The 24,724-nt window shown below is 38.4% G+C and overlaps 1 protein-coding gene across 1 annotated transcript; it reads left to right on the top strand.

Moving 5' to 3' along the window:
* Positions 1–6,579: 6,579 nt before the first annotated feature.
* Positions 6,580–24,718, top strand: mkln1 (muskelin 1, intracellular mediator containing kelch motifs). Its single transcript, XM_077709706.1, has 19 exons — positions 6,580–6,663; positions 16,034–16,169; positions 16,876–16,945; positions 17,042–17,184; positions 17,292–17,380; positions 17,696–17,805; positions 17,893–18,085; positions 18,146–18,262; positions 18,353–18,418; positions 19,263–19,375; positions 19,455–19,667; positions 20,357–20,578; positions 20,648–20,777; positions 21,385–21,532; positions 21,830–21,944; positions 22,674–22,813; positions 22,928–23,030; positions 23,747–23,801; positions 23,878–24,718. The coding sequence occupies exons 2-19, from the start codon at positions 16,090–16,092 to the stop codon at positions 23,997–23,999; spliced, it is 2,229 nt and encodes a 742-aa protein (XP_077565832.1). The 5' UTR covers positions 6,580–6,663; positions 16,034–16,089; the 3' UTR covers positions 24,000–24,718.
* The last annotated feature ends 6 nt before the right edge of the window (positions 24,719–24,724 follow it).

Below are 24,724 nucleotides of genomic sequence, written 5' to 3'. Positions count from 1 at the left end.
TCCTGCACACTCCAAAGGACCGTAATCTCCTCAGTAGGCAGAGTTCGGAGAGAATACGGCAAACGTTCTTAAAATGCTGGTTCCAAGGTTCGCCCGGGGGGCCGAAGCATCCCCCCGCCTGGAGCGGCCAGTTCAAAGCATGATGGTATTCAAAGATCAGGACGAACTCTACGTCCCAAGGCGGGACTTTTAGATAAGCGCGCAAAAGAGGTTCACCGCGGTAAGAATCGACGGCGAGTTAATGGGCGCCATGTGTTTTTGGGCGGACCGGCTACTAATCATCCTGCTTTAGCAATCAAAGGCGAGCGACGGCAGCGAGCTGGCATGAGATAAAGAAACAACGGAGTTCTTTTAGTTCTTCTCTGCCGTTACACGTGATGGATCGGATCGGATTCGAAACTGCAACTGGCGTACTGTAAGAAACGCTAGTGGCACGGTTTAAAGGTTACTATGTTCCAAATTTGGACTTATTTTTCTCGTGATTTGGCCTGTGTGAATTGGCTAGGGTTAAAGGGAACTGCTAAACATTTTTAAATAAATGAGGATGTGGAAAGATCGTGCCAGACGGTCGGAGGGAGCTCAAGGTAACTGCCGCCAAGGCAATGCATCAAGATAAGGAGCTCTTTCTTGGTAAATCAAGGTTTTAGTTCCAGGATTTTTGCCATGTGCGCCCTTGAGGAACTTGCATTGTCATCTTAAGGCACCCGACTAGTCTAACAAGGCCCATGTTGTCATGCAGTTGTCAAAGTGGCGGCCCGGGGGCTATATCTGGCCCGCTGCGTTATTTTGTGTGGCCCAGGAAAGTCAATCATGAGTGCAGACTTTCTGTTTTAGGATCAAATTAAAATGAAGAGTATAGATGTATATTACGTTTCCTGATTTTCCCCCTTTTGAATCAATAAGTGTCATTTTTTAATCCATTTTTTTCAGTTTTTAGTTCAAAAATCATTTCGTAAAATCTAAAAATACATAAAAATATTTTCAGTTTTCCACTATAATATGAAACATAATGATTAAAATAGATTTTTCTTAACTAAGAAAAAAAAACATCAAATATTGTTTCAGATCTTTAAAAAAAACTGAATATTCAGGCCATTTAATCCAGTTCTTTTAATCCATGAATAAAACAAATAATCTAAATATTATATCTAAAATGGTCCAGCCCACGTAAAATCGAGTTGACGTTAAAGCGGCCCGCGAACCAGCCCGAGTCTGACATCCTTGGCATAAAGCAAGTTGACAACGTCCCGATAAAAAATGTACCCTCTTTGGCGTTCTACTTCCTAACAACCAGAATCAAGTTGTTTTTGTTTCTACTTGACTTTTTTCGAAAACCTGAGCCAAAAGTCTGTAATTGTCTTAGTGGATTTACCCCCTAGCTCCCATTCTGTTGATACTTTCCAGTAAACGTTGGCATACTTGAGCATCCTGGGAATGCTAAGCTGCCCAGAAACACTTGTCGCCGCCATGTGCGCCCGTCAAGTGCCGCGTGCTCAACTGGCTAAAGCATTGCAGTTATTTGCCGCCTATTGTGGCCATTTCTTCTTGGTTACATACTGTTTTATGGCCCTGTCAATGATTTGGCCATTGAAAAATCAAGGTCACCATTTTGAACCTTGGCTTGATTCGTCTTAAATTTGCAACTTTTTCAAGAAGAAAACCATGTTGTTGCTCCATATTGCTGATCACAGAACGCCTTTACTTTAATATAGTTTACATAAAGGACTTTGTTTTGGAAATAATTCCAGCTAAAGCATGTTAGCGATGATCTCATTGTCGGAAAGACCGAGTTTAAGCATAAAGTTCCTTGTGAATCATTTCAAGTCCTTAAAATGTTGAGGAAAGACCTGAAAACAATTGCCTCATTTCGGACTTGAAAAGGGAATATAAGCGCCAATGAATAACGCCAAGCATGTTAACATGAAAAGAAGTATGGACCACCCACACAACGTCTACGTAGAATTACCAACGGTCCTGCCTTTACGAATGTTGCATGTGTTTTTAGAAGAAAAACAAAACTTCCTGGGTGTCCCGAGGAAAAGTCTCAGGAGGTCATCGCAGGTGTTGTTTGGACCCAACTGTCAATATGCTGGATTAACCTGGCAACTTTTATTTGCTTTTTAAAACGTACATTTGGTGATACATTAGGTCAATGTACCGTACGTAATTCGCCATAAATGGTCAATTCAAGAAGGGACAACTGGCACAAAAAAAAATGGAATTCACCGTTTATGTCTCTTGGGAGATGAGCTCCTATTTTTCTTTCTCCCGCGCTTTGTGTGTATTTTTCCGACTAAGTACTTTGTAATGTGAGGGTCAGATGATTGGGTGAGCTTTTTCCATGTATGCCGAGTTAGATGGGCACCGGGTGGGGTCTTGGTACTTGAACAAGAGACCATTGGGTGATGAAAACAAACTAGTCAGCTCCCCCTCTGGAAAGGCAATTTTCTTGGAGGCGCTCTGATGACATCTTGTGGCTTCTTGTGCACACGTTTTTTCCCACTGTATCACTTACTATACGTGTATGTAGTAGTATCTCATAATGCAGCAGTGGCGGTTTGTGAACAAGCATCGATAAGACTGTTGCTTTAACCGTTAAAGCAACAGTCTTATCGATGCTTGTTTAATGCAGCAGAGCCTGCAGAAGTGATTATGAAGGCCTTGAGGCAGATTTCTGACCCTGTCAACAAATAATGGCTGAAATGTGATTGGTTAAATGCTTAAAAATTAAAACACACATCTGGAAGCAGTGCAACCAGGAGGGAAAAGCAATGAAAGGAAGATAACAGACAATTTGGAATGATTTAATAAGTATTCATAGACAAAATATCATACATATGATTCAGATATTTCTTAGGCCAGCAGAGAATGCTTGAAGGCCCTGCCACTGTAATACAGTACCGTCAAAATACAACCACCAGTGCAGTTTATTAATTCTATGTTACTTTTAACAATGTTACATGTAAAATCCAAAGACTGAAAAGTGTCTGTCATTATATAAGATAACAGGAATCTAGAATATAACACAGCAATTCTAACAGTAATATTGACATTACTCCTTCATATTCAATAAGAATGATTCATACAAGTGATATGATTATTGTACCATATACCATGTCAACTTTTCTTGACCAGTCTTTGCGCTCCGATGCTTTGACCCACGGTTTTATAACCGATTTCAAATGGTGCTAGAAGGCCTGTGATGGGGGCTCTATGCACCAGGAGAAATCAGTTATTAGCAAAGGCGGCCTAGAACGGGCTCGACCTTTGACCTGGGACGGGATCTGGGTCCGGCCTGGAACAGGCTTGACCTTTATGACCTGGGACGGGATCTAGATGCGGCGCCGTCCACCAGAACACTGATTTCAAATGGTGCTAGACACGGGAAATAGACATCTAAACCACCGATTGAAACCAGTTTCTGGGGGCAGACATTTTTGTGTTTTTTTCAACTGCACTTTTGCCATGAAAAATAAGAATCGTAGGATAATCAGGCCGGGAAATCCCCAAAGATGGCAGATTGGTACACACCCAAAGCTGGTAATGAATAGTTGGGTTAAATTCTTTTATTTAACAGAAACATGCAATTCAACACATTGTAGAAACGGTCATTATCTACTAAAACGGCTTAATTATTATTCTACTAAAGTCTATTGGGGTATTTTCTTGTTTGTTTATTGGAATGATAGCAAAATTGTGTGGACTAAATAGTAGTGCAGGAATTGACTTTGGTTCTGATGTGATGCTCAAGATTCGCCACTAGCTGTCACTAAGGCCTTTGAAATATGGCTAGTGTGTTGACATAATAAAATATGTAACTAGCATTAAACATTGGTGATGAAATCAATGTTCCTATTGTAGATAAAAACTGTTCTTTTTTGAATTAGAAAACAAAGATAAGATGCAAGTCAATAAGGAAAGATTGTCGTCTAATCAAAACAGAACAAATAGAAGAACACTAAATACTCAACTTATAAGGTATATAACAGGTGTCAAAGTGGCGGCCCGGGGGCCAAATCTGGCCCAACACATCATTTTGTGTGGCCCGAGAAAGTATATCATGAGGTTTTTTTTTTGTTTTAGGATCAAATTAAAATGAAGATTATATATGTATATAATAATTCATGATTTTCCCAACTTTAAATCAACAATTGTCCTTTTTTAATACATTTTTTCTGTGTTTTTAGTTCAAAAATCATTTGGTAAAATCTAAATATATATATACAAATATTTTCTGTTTTCCACTATAATATGTAACATAATGATTAAAAAAGATTTTCCTTTACTAAGAAAAAAAAGCTCAAATAAACATTGTTTTAGAGCTATAAAAAATGGAAAAGTTAGGGCTTTTGATCCAGTTATTTTAATCCATTTATAAAAATTTAAAAAATTATATCTGATCATCAAATCAAGTTGACGTTATTGCGGCTCGCGAACCAACCCGAGTCTGACACCCTTGCCTGTGAAAATAGCATTATGGAGTGTCAAAATGGAAATACTTGTTGTCAGTCTTACATCCTTCTAAAGCCCACTAATAGAGTGACTCAGAAAAAACACATAATAAAAAATAGCCAACTTCCTTTTTTCACTTCCCGAATGATTAAAGAGTCGTGGTCCAAAAACTTCCTGGAATTTCTCGTATAATCATCGTGACTTGACAAAAAAAATGACTTTGGCTACGCATTCATCTCTAATGGGCCTTTTGGCATTGGATGGCACAGTCGTGCTTGTTTTCATTTGAAATAGCGGTTCGGCCAATAGGAAGGAAGCATCGTCATGGTCTCTTGGCAGGCAGGCAGGCAGGCCTCGTCAATAAAGTTCAAGTCTGAAAGGAAGCATTTTTTTTCCTCGAGTCATCATTCACGGCGCCATAGTGTAAACGGGGTCGCCAAGGCAACCAATCAAAATGGCCGACGCGTAATCAGACAACCGACCGAATCCTAGTTTCATTTTTGATGATGACAGCAAAATGGCTCACTCATATTTTGATATTTTTACTGTATTTATAAGCCTTGCATTTTTCATAAATAGTGAGCTCGTCTCTTATAAACAATTTTTATTTACATTATATGACGGCATCTATATTTGTTCTATATGTGTTATTTAAATGCATCATTTCAAAAACATGGTCAATTTTTTTTATTAGATTCAAATCAAATTCTTAGGTATTTTTTAGTGCAATTTCTTGTGACTCAGCGGCAAAATTAGAGGACTTCTATATTAAGAAGCCATCGTCGCCATGGTGACACCAGAGGCAAAAGACTAGGTCGGTCGGTCCATCCGTCCGTCACGTTGAATCTTCCGGGATTTTTTTTTTCTGGTAGAAAGTGGGTCGCAGGTGTGGACAAATCGGAGTTATAAGTCACGAGGTGGAGACGTCCTCACAAAAAAGCAAGGACTAATTGATAAGATCATATGCAGAGCCATGCAAATATATATGTATTTAAACGTTGCTATTTACATAAACAGTAGTCGCTTGTATGCATATCAGGGTGTGTGTGCGTGTGAGGTTGCCACATGGCTGACTCATCATCTTACGCAAGGCATTTAAAGGCGCCATGACAGGATGTGTGACCCTCGCTCAATGGGTGACATAAACAACAGGAAATCAATTGCAAATTTCAAACAAAGAAAAATACTATTCATCCTCATTGGACACAAATAATCCTTTTAATTGTATTAGTACACATATTGCAGATTTTTTATGGTAGTTTATTTTTGAATGTATAGTTTTGTGCTTACTTATTTTGCTACTACCATGCAACTGTGATTAAAAACATTGTATGTACAAGGTAAAGCTATTATTACATTTGCTCTATTTTCAATTGAAATGTAAAACTATCATTGGAATCCGATTTTTTTTCTATTTTTGGGGTGATGTGTTAAACTTGTGACCGGACGTTTGGTCGCTGGTCTTTTGGTTGCAGGTCAAATGGTGACAGAGAGTTTACTGTTGAGAGATTTGAATATCTAAGTAGTGTTTAATATCTAAGTACTGTTTAATATCTAAGTACTGTTTAATATCTAAGTACTGTTTACTATCGAAGTACTGTTTAATATCTAAGTGTTGTTTAATATCTAAGTACTGTTTAATATCTAAGTACTTTTTAATATCTAAGTACTTTTTAATATCTAAGTACTTTTTAATATCTAAGTACTGTTTAATATCTAAGTACTTTTTAATATCTAAGTACTGTTTTATATCTAAGTACTGTTTAATATCTAAGTACTGTTTAATATCTAAGTACTGTTTAATATCTAAGTACTGTTTAGTATCTAAGTACTGTTTAATATCTAAGTACTTTTTAATATCTAAGTACTGTTTAATATCTAAGTACTGTTTAATATCTAAGTACTGTTTAATATATAAGTACTGTTAAAAGCAGCTCTCAAAATTATATTCATGAGAGAGAGTTTAATATCTAAATATCTACTGTTTTTAACAGTACTTAGATATTAAAAAGTACTTAGATATTAAACTCTCTCTCTCTCATGAATCAGCTTCTGAAAGCAAGCAAAAAATTCATGAATTAATCGCGAATATGTTGTTGTTGTTGTTGTTGCAGGACTGACTTTAAGTTTGTGAAAGTGAAGTCCAAGTAAAAAGGCAAAGTTCATGGTTCGAAGGAGCGGCCATCACACACCCGCACCTTTTGGAAACAGGTAGGATCATGCTACCCACCCACACACACATTTTTCACGTTCCAAAGCCAAGTAAACAATTTTCGGAAGTCGAACGCACAACCCACGCGCGCCCAATCGTCCGAGCTACGGCTGTTTGTTTTCTTCGTGCCCTGCGATTGGCCGGCCACGCCAATCACTCGCCTCGTACCCAAAGTCAGCTGAGACTCTCGTGAGGATAAATCGGTTCTGAAAATGAAGCAATAACTAAATCAGGTGTAAAATTGTACAATGTAAAATCGAGGCATTTTCACAAGGCCGTTTATAGTATTACATTGGCGTATTTAAGACGTTTACAAGCTTGTAAAAGAAGTAAGAAATCATTGCTGGGATCAAGTGACAAAGTTTTGGAGTTTGGGCTTCCAATACACGTGCCATAAAATGGAGATTTATTGCAAATGGTTCCGCAGTGTGAATGCGGCGAGCTTCTCCTCGGAGAGGCCGTGGCGCCCAAATGGAATCCGAGCCGGCCGTAAATCAATGACGGACAAGTAGGAAGCGTTGGCGAAAGATTTCCAGACTCGGAAATTACCGTATCGTCTTTTAAAGGGTGCACGACAAGTAAATATACTCGGGTTTGTTTCCGGAAAACATTGCATCGCTCATAAATCCAGTTATATGAGGATTTCCTCGCAGAGGATCAAGAATATATGCCAGTCAGTCACCTGTAGAGCCAGCCAAGTTGTGCGTTGTGTTGGAATTTTTGGTACAAAATTTTGCAGAATTTGCAATCTGTAAACAATATATTTATATATTGTTGTGGAACAGTAGAAAATGTTATGGGTCCCATGCTCAGTACAACCTAGATCACTGGTGTCAAAGTGGCGGCCCGGGGGCCAAATCTGGCCCGACGCATCATTTTGTGTGGCCCGGGAAAGTCAATCATGATTGATAACTTTCTGTTTTATTGAATTAAAATGAATGAGTATAGATGTATATTAAATTTCCTGATTTCTCCCTTTTAAATCAATAATTGTCATTTTTTAATCATTTTTTCTGTGTTTTAGTTCAAAAATCAATTTGTAAAATCAAAAAAAATATTTAAAAAAAAGCTAAAATAAACATTGTTTTAGATCTATAAAAAAACTGAATATTCAGGGCTTTCAATCCACTAAAAAAAAAAAAAACTAAATATAATTTTCTTATTATCTGGAAACTAATTCATATGGTCCGTTTATACCACATTTTCAATCAAGCCCGAAAGCCAAAAGTCCAATTTTTTTTTTTAACTCCATGCATAAAACTCATCCCTTCACTCCACCATAATTGCATCCATCCACCCACTCTTTTTTTCACCATAAATGCAAAATCAAGCGAATCTAATCTTATAATGTATCCCGAACAGATCGGTAAGATTTACGTAAGCGCGTGTCAAAACCTGCCAACACCCGGGGGGTATCGAATGAGGTTGCAAAAGATTTCACGTAATGCCTTTTCTGGCCTTCGTTACGCCACATTGCGGCTCCCCCTTTCTGCGGTCGGAAGAAAGGCGCTCAGTCACTCACTGCAGGTGCAAACACACACACACACACACACACATATATATACACACACCCATATATGCAAATACAAGTCTGCTTTTTCCTGAGTAGACCACAAAAAAATGACAGTAAACGTGAGTCGTACTCACCACATTTTACTCAAATACGGCGTGAGAGTACTTTTTGCCGCTACATCTGCCCTTCAGTCATTTACAGTGAAATAAATGTGGACAAGCACACAGGGTGCCATCACTTCTCCCTTGACATGGAGTCTAAGTGAAGTGAACAGCAGCTCGGCCCTCTCCTACTGTGCCTAATGTCATTAAGGGGTGGATCTGAGCCCATGGTGCTTTGTGTATGAGTATGTGTGTACGATTTATTGCCACCTCGCTATTTAATCAAACACTAATCCCCATTCATAGCCGTGTTAAATGTCAGCACAAGATGTGATTCCATATACTTTGGATTCAGACTCAGGTGCACTCTTTGGGCCAAGGTTGGTTGGCAGGCCGCTTTAACATCAACTCGATTTCAGGTGGGTTGGACCATTTTCGATATAATATTTAGATTTTTTCATTTTTATAAATGGATTAAAAGAACTGGATTAAAAGACTGGAAAATTCAGTTTTTGGAGTTAAAACAATGTTTATTTGAGCTTTTTGATATATTTTTAGATTTTACAAAATGATTTTTGAACTAAAAACTGAAAAAAATGATAAAAAAATGACAATTATTGATTTAAAAGGGGAAACATCAGGACATTTAATATACATCTATACTCTTCATTTGAATTTGATCCTAAAACAGAAAGTCGGCACTCATTCGTTTGGTCGCCGGTCAAATGTAAAGAGATATTAAACAGTACTTAGATATTAAACAATACTTAGATATTAAACAGTACTTCGATATTGAACAGTACTTAGATATTAAACAATACTTAGATATTAAACAGTACTTCGATATTAAACAGTACTTAGATATTAAACAGTGCTTAGATATTAAACAGTACTCAGATATTAAACCCTCTCTCATGAATATAATTTTGAGAGCTGGCTTCAACAGTAAACTCTCTGTCACCATTTGACCGGTGACCAAAATACCGGTGACCAAATGTCCGAGCACTGTAAAACAAGGGTCAACGAGGCGTAAGACATAAATCATATACATACTATGTATAGATTCCCATCTATATTCCCAAACTGAAGCTTTCCCAACCACTGTGAACGAAACCTCACACACACACACACACACAAACACACACACACGCTCAGCCGGATGTATTGACGCACAGTCGGCATTAATGCTATCAGTAACGCATGAGCCCCTAGGCTAATAAAACCTTGAAAGTCGCATGTTTTGATTTCACAAGCCTGGAGCTGATTTAAAACGCACACACACACACACACACAGACGGAGGGCGTCAGCACAAGCAATTATGCAACCAACAGCCGTGAGTTGCCGTGGGAACAGGGAAGAAGTGAGGCGGTGGGAGGTGGAGGGACTGAGGCCGGAGGAAAATACCAGAAGATTTCAATTAAATTTAAAAAAAAAAGGAAAAAAAACATTCAGGTTACCTTGCCATACCGTCACTTTTGTAATATAATACACACAAGCTGTCACCCAGAAAATACTGTGTTGTATATAGTATAGCCTTTCAATGATAATTCAAATAATGACTACTTTATTAATTCATTAATGTATCAAATGTTTAAAAAAAACTTTTGCTAATAGTCATGATAATAATAACATTTATTTTACAGTTTTTTTATTGATATTATGTTTAAAAGTACAAAAGATGATTTGAAATATTAATTATGGTTAATAATTCAATATATTATTTATCTACATTTTTTTCCATGTGCTGGAATGATGCTTAACAATTAATAATCCCATCAATGCTTTTAGAGGTCCACTACTTATTAAACAAACCGCCATTTGAATGACTTTTTTTGTAGTGTAGAAAAATCATTTGTTTCTAATTCAAGTACACGGAATCTCCAATCTATTTTATCTGTAATCAGGAAATATAATATACATCTATATCTATCATTTTAATTTGATCCTAAAACAGAAAGTCGGCACTCATGATTCACTTTCCCGGACCGCACAAAATGATGCGGCGGGCCAAATTTGGCCCCCGGGCCGCCACTTTGACACCTGTAATCTAGGTCATACTAAGCATAACATTTTCTACTGTTCCACAACATGGCTGGATATATTAGGGTGATAGTTAAATTGTTTACAGACTGCAAATTCTGCAAAAAAGTTCTCTAAGCATTCATAGAATGCAATTCAAATGTAAAGTTTACTGTGCAATAGAAATACACTGTCAATTTCCATCCAAAAACCCAGTTTCCTTATCTTTTTTTCCCTATTTTAAATGTTTTCTTTACGGACACCCTATAACCTACTGAGAAACTCCCATCAAATGAATGCGGTTGGTGAAAAAATACAATTCAACCACCCCAAGGCCAAAAAAACCACAAACCTTGTCATCAAAACGCTCTAAAAAACACTATCGACCACAGCACTTAAAACGATACACCGTTCCCCCCAGTCAGGATATGTTCTCCTTGCCATTTAATTACGACGTCACTCCACATTTGGCCTTCATAAAAGCAACTAGCGACCGCGTATTTGAACTTTGAATGGCCTCCCAGGAACGCCAACAGAGGAAATTCTCCGCCCTCCAATACGCTGTAGGAAAAAGGTCGCCGCTACAGTCGGAGGAACACTTCCTCTTGACGAACAGCGATTTGGAGCATGGTGTGCGGACGCCAGACGGCGGGGTCGGGCCTTCTTTCTCTTTTTCCCATCGGCAGCTGAACAAGACACCGGAGAAGAGCTAACATAGCGGCGCCGGTTCATGTGACACTCCTTTGCGCCTTTGGCCTACTTTGCGTTGCTGAAGCAATCTGTCCCTGCTCTAATATTATCTATCCCCTTTCTAACCTCCAAAATGGCCGTTTTTCCCGCGTTAAAACAACCTGATTTGACTCATTTCCTATCTCGTTTCGTCGTTGCAAAAATGGAAGCCGTCATGTCGTGTTTATGTTCTTAATGTAAGAGTAGGAGAGCGTTTAGGGGGCAAGGTTATGGTTTCTTGCGTCACACATCTTAAAATAACTCTTGGTTAACATTTATGGCTCAAATGGAGTTTAATGATTACACTACTTCCTCTTGGCCACCTGTTGAACTATTCCAGAATACAACGTGGACAAATACTACACACAATAAGATCAAATTCCAATACATCAACAAGAGCTGGCTCTAGAGGTGACTGTGTATGTATGTTCATTAATATGTGCTGTCCTTTATGAAATAAATCCAATTTAAACTCATTGTCATTTAAGGGATGCTTATATAATATCAATCTAAAGCCACAACTGTGAAGGTAATCTGATTTAATCCGAATTTTGGAATGTTTCAGCCCTCCAATGTGAATCAAATTTGAAATATAATTTTTATTGAAGCTACAGATCACCAATTTTCTAGGCCAGACTGGCTGGACCATTTTAGATATCATTTTTGGATTTTATTTTATAAATGGATTAAAATATCTGGATTAAAATCTCTGAATATTCAGTTTTTTTATAGATCTAAAACAATGTTTATTTTAGCTTTTTTTAAATATATTTTTAGATTTTACATAATGATTTTTGAACTAAAAACACTGAAAAAATGATTTAAAAAATGACAATTATTGATTTAAAAGGGGGAAAATCAGGAAATATAATATACATCTAAACTCTTCATTTTAATTTGATCCTAAAACAGAAAGTCAGCACTCATGATTAACTTTCCCGGGCCGCACAAAATGATGCAACGGGCCAGATTTGGCCCCCGAGCCTCCACTTTGACACCTGTTCCAGCCGATATTAAATAATCTTCCACAATTCACCTCCAAATTGTTAAATATAAACCTTTTGGTCACCTCACATCAAGCAACAAAAACAAAACAAAAAACAATTTTGATATTATTGACACTTTTCTTGCTGACAAATGCCATTCCTTTTCATTCATTCATGGGGGGTGCCGGAGCCTCTCCCCTTAAACAAAACGCCTGCCACGTCACTTCCGTTACCGCCCAGCTGTCATGTAAACACGAGCACAACCCGAATCGTATTGTATTCACACACACACACAGTCATTCTCTCGCTGACTTTGTCACGTGGGAGGTGCTAATTATGACCACATAAAACCCAGCGGAAATGCAACTTTGGCAGCTGGCTGTTCAGATCGACTCACATCACAATCAGGCATAGTTTTTTTGGCACAGGTAGCACACCTGATTGATCCGTGGAGTTATTAGGTCAGCATGTCAATCTTAACCACTCGACGTCCAATCCCTATTAGATTAGAAATAAATTTGCTTCATTAGGGTGGCAGATTTGTTGATGGCAAAGGCAAACACTGTGGGATTAATGTGGGTTAATACCATAGGATTATTGTACATTTTTCTCTTATTTGAGGCTGACGTTGGTTAGTTGGTTTTTCACCGCTCAGACTCGTTTGACTACATTATTCTCATCATTCAAGATGAAATAAGGCGTAACTGTTGACTGATATTAAATAGTATCGAGCCAAGAGCTGGTCTGGTTCCGCATTTCAAGTGGTGTTGGAATAATGGCGTTTTGGAGGCTTGTCGCTTTGCTTTGTTGACTCAAGTGAGAAGAAAAATGTGGCTGCTCCCGGATGCCAGCTCAATGACTCCCCCACCACCGAAACCACAATAAAGTGGGACCTTTCCGTGCCGTGGACGGGAAGAGGTTGCCATTTCAATGTCTTTAGTAGCATACGAGTTTTAGTATCTTGCTACCCGCTGCTCTCGAGCCACACTTGGCTCTTGTCACCCAACTGTGACTTTAAACTGGGTTGAATTTCCTCTTCACAAATGCCGACGATCTGCACAAGTCCAATAGAAATGGATTCCCATCCTAATAAGCGGTATCCTACACACTAGAACCGTATTTCAACTATCAAATGTGCGAAAATTGCCTTTTTAATCAAGATCAATTTGGCCAACCACTAATCAGGACAATGGAAAAAAAAATCTAATCCACAGGTGTTAAAGTGGTGGCCCGGGGGCCAAATCTGGTCCGCCACATCATTTCGTGAGGCCCGAGAAATTAAATCATGAGTGCTGACTTTATGTTTTAGGATCAAATTAAAATGACCAGTATAGATGTATATTAAATTTGAACCTGATTTTCCCCCTTTTAAATCCATAATTGTAATTTTTTAACAATTTTTTCGGTGTTTGTAGTTCAAAAAACATTTTGTAAAATCTAAAAATATATTTTAAAAAAGCTCAAATAAACACTGTTTTAGATCGATACACAACTGAATATTCAGGGCTTTTAATCTAGCTTTTTAAATCAATTTATTTAAAAAAAATCTAACTATTATATCTAATGGTAATGGTAATGGTCCGACCCACATGAAATCTTGGTCTAATCCATTGATTTCTACATTTATCCATGTCGATTTATGGTACAACCTTTCTAGCAGTTGTATTTTTTCTTCTCCCTCATAAATATTACTCCACAAAACGCCCAAAAACTCCAGAAGAAGTAAAAACCAAACAGTCCCCTGATGACAACTTGTCCTTTGCTGTGCCCGGCGGATGTTTTCAGGATATTTCCAGTCGTGCCCCTCGGTCGTCACGCTTCATGATAGGAAAAACACGCGAACCTATTACCACTTGTTTACTTCAATTTCAATGTGCGCAACAGCACTTGGAATGCGGACACCAAACCATTAACGCGGAACCTAAATTTCCAAATGAACAGCCAAAGTGCGCCAAGTGCGCAAAACACGCACCTGCAGAAGAAGAAGCGCACAGCCGTGTGGCGCACATCAGCGACGACAAAATAACTTCACTCACACTCTAGAAAAAAAGCGCTGCTCCGGGACCGATCTTTTCCTCCTCCGTTGATTTTGTTGCGTTTTTTTAACGGAGCTGTCGGCAGGTGTATCGGTAGAATCGACAAGTCCTAATCCGGTGTTTTGGATCCGCGTCCCACACTGGCGTCAGATGACAGTGCGCGTTTTTTTTCTCCCCGAAGAAGACGAAAAGGAAGAAGAAGTGGCCTGGTTTCCTCACTCACTCACTCGCTCCCTCGCTCGCTCGCTCGCTCGTTGTGTTCCTGCCCGGTCATGATATCATGTCCATGTGACATGCTCGGGCCTCCGTCAACGGCAACTTAAAGGGACCTCCCACGTGATGGCTTCTCGGAGAAAATGCTTAAAAAAAAAAAAAGAAAAGAGAAGGGGGAATAAACTGATATCACCTGGCCAGACGGGATGTGCTTTTTTTACCGGAAAGATGACGGCATCTGCGCGGTGATGTCATTAGTGGCAATCGCAAAAATATGACGCTAGATTCAGTAACATGATGAGGGGGCTTCACAATTGTTGTACCCTGATACATGGAAAACTTGATAATTATTACAGTATCAATATTTTAAAGTGTCTTTCATGTAGCATTCTAATAACTACATTTTTTTTTGTAAAGTTATGCCCTAATAGTAACAAATAGGCATTATTAATTGGTGATAATTCTTGTAATAAGCATGAATGATGTTTTGTATTATATTACAATACTTTAAATGTCATGACTACAGATAGCATTAACAATATACTCCTAATAGTACTTTAAGTCAAATTGATTTACTTATATTTAATCATATTTTTAAATAAAAAATATACCTATGTCTACACATACATGCAACTGCACTACTTATATAGCTAAAACCCAGAATACTGCATGTAAACAATATGCTTTTTGCCTTACATAAATGAATATGCAGCTTTAGTATCCTATATAAAAAATCATTAAGAACTGCAAAATGAATTGACTTTACTGTATGACAATGACTTCTATAAAATGCGGCAATAAAATCACAGATTAAGAATTACACGGCTAAATCAATGCACAAATGACACTATAAAGAGACGTTTATTTATCTGAACATAGTTCCAAACCCAACGGATGCAGGGGTGGCCGAAGCAATGATGGAGATGAGTCGTGCCTCATTGTACAATAAGATGATGTGGATGGGGGGGGGGGGGGGGGCACTTAACAGGAATAGAAATATTAGTCATCAGATGATGCATCCGCAGTCTTTGTGTCCAGACTCAATATTTCACCCTGAAAGTTGCATTCTAAAACTATCAATTATGAAATGCAAAAATACAGACAGTTATGATGAATACTGAAAGATAAAAACAATGATGCATAGCAAAACAGGCAGTTAGAATGCAGACCTAGGGGCCAAATGAGTGAATAAAATAGGATCACACACTGTTTAATAATTCAGAATCTGCCTGTTTTTAATTAAGTGTGTAATTTCTATGTTTCTTTATTTCTTTGAGTAGTTTATTCTCCAGATCGGCAACTAAATACAGCTAGTGGTGTACGGGCTGTGTTGTGTAAAAATGACAACACGTTGTCTTTAAGAAATAATTGAGATTTAACATTATACGTAGATGACGCGTGTATGTCGCCGCCATATTAGTCAGGGCAAGCCTGCTCTGTTTACAACGTAAGAGGTCCATTATTTTTAGTATTAAAGCCCTAACACGGTTCAGAAAAGCCAAATCAACCCGAATATAAATATTTAAAAACAACCATTTTAATTCAAATGTCCATGCTTAAATTTGATTCTTGTGTGTTATAAAGTAAACACATTTTTATGGTGAAGTAGAGTGACAATTGTGCATTTCTTGTCGTATGTGAGGGGGTTTAAAATACACGCATGCAGTTTATGAAGTTAGGAAATATATTAAATATGATGAACATGAATTGAAATGTTGTTGTTTTATTTTGCATATGACTTATTTTTTAAAAAGTGTACTGTCTCTTTTAGGGCTATCGCCCCCTTTCCTTAGCTCCCTCCTGCTTGTTTTTCCCCCCTGCAACAAGATGGCTGTCGTCCCAGAGAACAGGGTTCTCACGTTTAGCGTTTTTAAATGGAGTTCCTACTCCTCTACGTATTTACCTGAGTGAGTAATTATACATTGGTTGTCTTTCGGCGCTTATTTTTCCCTGCGATCGGCGGAGATTGTGATCTAGATGGCCTAGATGCTCTTCAAATCAAGCTCGTTAGCATCAGGCTACATTGCTTGCGCCACTTTTGAAGTGATTTGTAATAAATCCCTAATCGATGTCATATTTTGGAGAAGTTTTGTCTATTTCAAGAGAATTAGACTACACAGTGTGGACTCATATTAGTTTTAACTTAATCGGTTGTGTGATGTTGGACATTCAGCATCATTGCTATTTCCCAGCAATGTAGTTCTGCTTTGCATTTGTAATAAATAACAATCACGTAGTGATGAACAGAATACAAGGACACACAGAGAGATCTATGTTTCTAAAACCCCCGAACCCTCTAAAAAATTGTAATGGAAAAATGATAAAAATGTTGCACCATGCATTTACACTTGAAACAGAGAAAGAAATGATCACAATAGTGATTTGTTGTTGCGTTCTCAATCTAACTTGACTGATACGCGCATCAAGGCATCATTAATCGAATACCGATTTACATCCAGTCCAAACTAGTTGCACATTCCCAAACTTTCAACGGCAACAATGTCATCTTATCACATCATAATGTGCTGTTTTGTACATGGAAAATTGCATAAAATCCTGATTGTAGTTGGATCTTGTTCACATTTAATGAGTTATTTTTTGTTTTCTTTCTAGGAACATTTTGGTAGACAAACCAAATGATCAGTCTTCCAGGTGGTCATCTGAAAGCAACTATCCTCCACAGGTAAATACACAGTAGCTAATGTTGCATAACAACTCCTCATTTTGTGCTGTTATTCCAAACTGCAGATGTTGATGATTCTTTGATTGTTTTTTGCAGTTTTTAATCTTGAAACTGGAAAGGCCGGCGATCGTTCAGAGCATCACTTTTGGTAAATACGAGAAAACACACGTCTGCAACCTAAAGAAGTTCAAGGTGTTCGGAGGCATGAGTGAAGAAAACATGACTGAGCTGTTGTCCAGGTGAGACCAAGCTTTTCACAATTAATAACAAACAAATGTCAGTCATTTGACGGTTCATTGCTTTTGCACAAATGGAGCCGATCTTATGACTTTTTCTTCTTTGCCAGTGGCCTTAAGAACGACTACAACAAGGAAACATTCACCTTAAAGCACAAGATTGACGAGCAGATGTTTCCCTGCAGATTTGTTAAAATAGGTGAGAAGTCCTTCAAATATAACATGTTTTTTTCCCTATAACTAAAGGGTGTCAGACTGATTTTTGAACTAAAAACAGAAAAAAAATATTAAAAATGGCACTTATTGATTTCAAAAGAGGGAAATCAGAATTTTTTATATTCATCTAACTCTTCATTTTAATTTGATCCTAAAACAGAAAGTCAGCACTCATGATTTATTTTCCCGGGCCACACAAAATGATGTGCCGGGCCAGATTTGGCCCCCGGGCCTTCACTTTGACACGTGCTATAACTTGTTAACTAATTTTTTTTTACTCCGCCCATCTGTCCATTAGTGCCTCTCATGTCGTGGGGTCCCAGTTTCAACTTCAGCATCTGGTTTATTGAACTGCACGGTATTGAGGATCCAGAGGTCGTGCAGCCTTGCCTTAACTGGTACAGCAAGGTAATAAAAATAAATTAAGTTGAACAAGACCTGGTTTGAACTTTTATATATATATATATATATATATGAATATATATATATTTCCAGTACAGAGAACAGGAAGCTATCCGCCTTTGCCTGAAACACTTCCGTCAACACAACTACACCGAGGCCTTCGAGTCGCTGCAGAAGAAAACACGCATCGCACTGGAACACCCCATGCTTACCCACTTGCACGACCGGCTGGTCCTACAAGGCGATTTTGACGCCTGCGAGGACCTCATCGACAAAGCCGTTCGAGGTTTGTCCCCCCCACCTTGCCTGTTTCTCCTTCACGCTGATCTCAATTCTCTCTCTTCAGACGGTTTATTTAACCAGTATATAAGCCAGCAAGAGTACAAGCCGCGATGGAGTCAAATCATCCCTAAATGCAACAAATGCACGTGTGCCCAAGAAATCAACAGAGACGAATTGAACAGTAAGGTTTTCTACTAAAAGCAGGCCTCATCCAAACAATTATGTGTCATTGTGCCTTCCTTTTTTGACCCTTGACCTCTTCTCCCCACAGACGATGGTGACGACAACAGACCCGGCATGAGGGGAGGGCATCAAATGGTCATTGACGTTCAAACTGGTAAGAGAAGACAAGTGTTATGACATGGCAGCCAAAGATGCATCATTTTTTTGTTAAATGCAATGGGGTTTTTTGTATGGGATGGTCATGGATGTGTACTTCCTGACTGGAAACGTGCTTCCAAGTGACTGACATATTGTCTGCCCAGCCAAATGAAGGGCTTTGTTTCACAAAGGCACACAGTGACCTCTTTGTTTTACACTCAAGGATGTTTAGACAAGAGTCGGATTTTCATTTTGGGGAATCGGAGATGGCTCAGAAAGCGTTCCTTTTATAGATGGGTTCGTTTATTTTTGATATTATGGAACTGTTTTTCCTTTAATGCTGACTTTTGTGGTAGAACAAGGGTGTCAGACTCGGTTGGTTCGCAGGGCGCATTAACGTCAACTTGATTTCACGTGGACCATTTTAGATAGAATATTTAGATTTTTTTTTATAAATGGATTAAAATAACTGGATTAAAATCCCTGAATATTCAGTTTTTATAGATCTAAAACAATGTTTATTTTAGCTTTTTTTATATATTTTTTTAGATTTTACAAAAGGATTTTTTAACTAAAAACAGAAAAAATGATTAAAAAAATGACAATTATTAATTTAAAAAGGGAAAATTAGGACATTTAATATACATCTATACTCTTCATTTTAATTTGATCCTAAAACTAAAAGTCAGCACTCATGATTTACTTTCCCGGACCACACAAAATGATGCCCGGGGCCAAATTTGGCCCCCGGACCGCCTTTTTGACACATGTGGATTAGACTATGTGCTCAAGTGAATTCATACCAACAGGAAAATAAAATTTGATGATAATTTGTCAACCCTTATTTTTGTGTTTTGCAGAGACGGTGTACTTATTTGGAGGTTGGGATGGCACACAAGACCTTGCTGATTTCTGGGCTTACAGTGTTCAGGAGAACCAGTGGGTCTGCATCTCAAGGGACACTGAAAAAGAGGTGACTTTGAGGGTGGGGGGGTGTTGAGTTCTACTGAACAACTTGTTTACATTTTGCCATTTGTTTTTTGTTTTTTCAGAACGGCCCCAGTGCTCGCTCCTGCCACAAGATGTGCATCGACTCCCAACGGCGCCAAATCTACACGCTGGGCCGATACTTGGACTCTAGCGTGAGAAACAGCAAATCCCTGAAGAGCGACTTCTACCGCTACGACATCGACGTCAACACGTGGTCGCTTCTCAGCGAGGACACGGCGGCAGACGGCGGGCCTAAACTCGTGTTCGACCACCAGGTAAACTATTGGGATTAATTATCGCAAGGATGGCGTAATCGGGTTGGTTTGCGGGGCGTTTTATCGTTAACTAGATTTCATGTGGGCTGGACCATTTTAGATATAATATTTTTTTATAAATGGATTAAAAGCCCTAACTACTACATCTTTTTTATAGATCTAAAACAATGTTGGAGGTATTTTTTTCTTAGTAATCGAAAATCTATTTTAATCATTATGTTCCATATTATAGTGTAAAACTGAAAATATTTGCATATATTTTTAGACTTTGCAAAATGATATGTAGATTTTTTTTTATAAATGGATTAAAAAAACAGGATTAAAAGCCCTGAATATTCATTTTTTATAGATCTAAAACAATCTTTACTTTAGCTTTTTTATATATATTTTTAGATTTTACAAAATGATTTTTGAACTAAAAAACACAGAAAAAATGCATTAAAATGACAATTATTGATTTAAGAGGGGGAAAACCAGGAAATCTAATATACATCTATACTCCTCATTTTAATTTGATCCTAAAACAGAAAGCAGGCACTCATCATTGACTTTCCCAGGCCACACAAAATGATGCGGCGGGCCAGATTAGGCCCCCGGGCCGCCACTTTGACACATGTGGATTATCGAATTCCCCGATAATTTTAATTACATTTTTTTTCCCTGTCCACTTGACTTTTTGCCCAAAACAGATGTGCATGGACTCTGAAAAGCATATGATTTACACATTCGGCGGGCGGATACTGACTTGCAACGGCAGCGTGGAGGACAGCCGCACATCCGAGCCGCAGTTCAGCGGTCTGTACGCCTACCACTGCCGAGCTGCCGCGTGGAGCCTCCTTAGGGAAGACTCTTGCAACGCCGGGCCGGAGGACATCCAGTCCCGGATCGGTCACTGCATGCTCTTCCACACTGTGAGTTTGTCAACTGAATCATAATAATAATAATAGTAGTAATAACCGGCTCGCTTTACCTTTTTTTAGAGAAACCGCTGTCTTTACGTGTTTGGTGGTCAGCGATCCAAGACCTACCTTAATGATTTCTTCAGCTACGATGTGGACGGAGACCACGTGGAGATCATATCTGACGGCACTAAGAAGGACTCTGGCATGGGTAACATTTTCAAGATCTAAAAATAAATGTTTAGATATTTTCTGTTCTCCACTTTGATATTGAACAGCATTAGAAAATATAGTTTGTTTCCATTTGAAATGAAAAATATGATTAAAAGAAATTTGCCATTACTAAGAAAAAAAGCTCAAATAAATATTGCTTTAGATCAGGGGAATCAAACTTTTTTTTTATATATTGTTAGATTTTACAAAATGATTTTTGAAATAAAAATACAGAAAAAAATGATTAAAAAAATGACAATTATTGATTTAAAAGGGGGGAAATCAGGAAATTTAATATACATCAATACTCTTCATTTTAATTTGGTCCTAAAACAGAAAGTCGGAACTCATGATTTACTTTCCCGGGCCACACAAAATAATGCAGCGGGCCAGATTTTGGCCCCCAGGCCGCCACTTTGACTCATGTGCTCTAGTCAGTCTAGCCTCGTTGCCATGGCGGCCCAAAGTTTTGTCCTTTCTTTTTTTTCGGCGCCTCTAATTCAGCTCCTGTCGCTCTTTCTTCCTCCCCCTGGAAAGTTTTCATTTTAAAAAGACACCCGAGTTGAATAACGATAACATTCCCCCTTGCGTTTTTTTTTCTTCAGTACCGATGACCGGCTTCACACAGAGAGCCACCATCGACCCCGAGTTGAACGAGATCCACGTCCTGTCTGGCCTGAGCAAGGACAAAGACAAACGCGAGGAGAACGTGCGCAACTCTTTCTGGATCTACGACATTGCTCGCAATAACTGGTAAGTACGCCAACCGAGCTGTCTCCCCTCTTGTGTGTATGTGTGTATTTGTGTTTATGTCCTTTAGCTGCACTCACAATAACGTTTGAATCAGCGGTTGGGAAAGAACAGGCCGTCCTCAATGTTCCAGCACATTGATTTTAGCTGTTCTTGTTCTCTCCCCTGGCCTATTCAAAAAGTTTTTTTTTATACAGACATGTGCTCATTACAATTTTGGCGCCCGTTATTCTACACTGAGGAGGTTATGTTTTGTTCGTTTTGACACACTTTTTCTTATATTTTTTGCCCCTGTCCAAGGTCTTGTGTGTACAAAAACGACCAAGCGGTTAAGGAAAATCCCAGCAAAGTCTTGCAAGAGGAGGAGCCGTGTCCGCGCTTTGCTCACCAGCTGGTCTACGACGAGATGCACAAGGTAAGGATTTGATACACTTGCGGCCATTGATGGCAATAGACTGTGTGGTTAATGGAAAAAGAAGAGGCTTTTCTTTAAGTACTGCCTTGTAAACATGGTGTATATTAATTGCCTTATGAGTCCCTCTTATTGGATTTTTTAGTCTAATATTATGAATATAAAATGTACTCATCACAACAGTTGAACCAGAAAAAAAATTGTTGGACCACAGGTGTCAAAGTGGCGGCCCCGGGGCCAAATCTGGTCCGCCGCATCATTTTGTGTGGCCCGGGAAAGTCAATCATGAGTGCTGACTTTCTGTTTTAGGATCAAATTAAAATGAAGAGTATAGATGTATATTACATTTCTTGATTTTCCCCCTTTTAAATCAATAATTGTCATTTTTAATCAATGTTTTCTGTGTTTTTAGTTCAAAAATCATTTTGTAAAATCTAAACATGTATATAAAACAGCTAGAATAAACATTGTTTTAGATCTATAAAAAATGAATATTCAGGGATTTTAATCCAGTTCTTTTAATACATTTATTAAAAAAAAAATCTAAATTTTATATCTAAAATGGTCCGGCCCACATGAAATCCAGTTGGCCGGCGAGCCAACCCGAATCTGACACCCTTGGTGTAGACAATCAAGCATTATTCCAACTATGCAGAAAAAAGCCACTACGAGGCATGCTGGGACAGATCCAGACTCTAAAATGTGTCATCCACTTTGTGATTGTTTTCCCAGGTGCATTACTTGTTCGGTGGCAATCCCGGTAAATCCTGCTCCCCCAAAATGCGCCTGGATGACTTCTGGTCCCTAAAACTATGCCGACCCTCCAAGGAGTATTTGTTGCGACACTGCAAATACCTTATCCGGAAGTACAGGTCTCTGCTTATACTACCTTTGGGCTGTGATTACAATTTCCATTTATTGGGCTTCTGTTTCCATCTAGTGACAAATTGTCCAAACTGCAACATTTATTTTTATTTTTGGAGCAGATTTGAAGAAAAAGCCCAGTCTGAACCACTCAGCGCACTCAAATACCTGCAGGATGATTTATCGCTCACTGTGGACCACACGGACCCCGAAGAGACCAAAGAAGTACCAAATTCAGTTTTTTGGGGGTTGATATTTTTACAGTTAATCCTAATACCGTTAGTCCAGGGGTGGGCAAACTTTTCGGCCCGGGGGCCACACATTTACTTTAAAAATTTGACAGATGGGTCAGCACAAGATACGATACATATAAAAAAGTGCATCCGTTAACAGTACATATGAAACATAAACAGAAAAAAAGGCTAAAGTATTAACATACTCATCACTCATCATTAAAGTAAAAAGTATGAAGTACAAAGTCAAGTCAAAAGGAATGTATTAAGAAATATTAAAATGTAATTTAAAAAAAGATATGATACAGATAAAAAAGTGCATCCGTTAACAGTACATATGAAACATTCAGAAAAAAGCACTAAAGTATTAACATACTCATCACTCATCAAGTAAAAAGTATAAAGTACAAAGTCAAGTAAAAAGGAATGTATTAAGAAATATTAAAATGTCATTTAAAAAAAGATACGATACATATAAAAAAGTGCAACCGTTAACAGTACATATGAAACATAAACAGAAAAAGCACTAAAGTATTAACATACTCATCAAGTATAAAGTACAAAGTCAAGTAAAAAGGAATGTATTAAAAAATATTAAAATGTAATTTAAAAAAAAAGATAGAGGGGCTGTAAAACACCAAAAACATTTAATTTGCCCATGCCTGCGTTAGTCCATGATGCATGATGGTTGTCCATGTCTCCATTTAGTTCCAGCTCCTCCCCTCTGCTCTGTTCAAGTCCAGCAACGACTTCATCCCTCTGGGTAATTCATCCAAACGACCAAGCTTTTGTAATTGACAAAAAACCTCATCAAATTTTTGTCCACGTGCATCCAACAGGTTTCTCCGACGTGGACCAGACGTACGCCCAACGCACGCAGCTCTTCGACACCCTAGTCAACTTTTTCCCCGATAGCATGACTCCGCCCAAGGGCAACTTGGTGGACCTCATCACCCTCTAGCCTTCGGGCTCCCCCGGCCAACTCGCAACTCACCGCCAACTCGCCTGCTGGACTAAAAAAAATACCAAGGTGACATCAGGTACTACTCATTTCTAATATCTCGTTCTCCATTTGATGTTATGACGATCTGCTGCTACCACCTGGAAACTCAAGCACCCCCCAAGTGTGTACGGGTGAGAACTATAACTGCTAAAAAGTTGTTTTTTTTGCCCTATCGCTTCGGTATTTTTGCACCTACACTCCTAGCTAATTAGTTTTCAAGACATTGGGTATTGATTATGAGTAGTTAGAAAATAAAATAAATTTAAAAAAAGATCATTCAATCTTTAAATGACAGTACAGTGGTACCTCGACATACAAGCTTAATTAGTTCTGAGATAATATGATGAGCTTTTCGTAATTTTCCCATTGAAATTAATTGAAAACAAATGAATTTGTTCCAACCCTATGAAGAAAACGTGACCCATCCAGAATACTTTTGTTGAGGGGAGATAAAAAAAATGGAAAGCACCTTTTTAACCCTAAAGAATGCCAAATATTAGTCAAGATCCTCCTCACTGTCCCATAATATCCTTTAACTTGAAGCACTGGGTGGAAATCTAGTGTTTCCAGTTGCGGTACTGTTTGACTGTGAGCACTTCTCTGTGGAATGTGTAGAAAGACTTGTAGTATTGCATTGTATGTAATGTAAATAACGAATAAAGATTGTATTTTCGTCAGATTTT

The sequence above is a fragment of the Stigmatopora nigra genome, chromosome 23, assembly GCF_051989575.1.
Source record: "Stigmatopora nigra isolate UIUO_SnigA chromosome 23, RoL_Snig_1.1, whole genome shotgun sequence".
Taxonomy (NCBI): Eukaryota; Metazoa; Chordata; class Actinopteri; order Syngnathiformes; family Syngnathidae; genus Stigmatopora; species Stigmatopora nigra.
The sequence above is the reverse complement of the archived record's forward strand: the minus strand, read 5'-3'. Positions and strand labels throughout refer to the sequence as shown.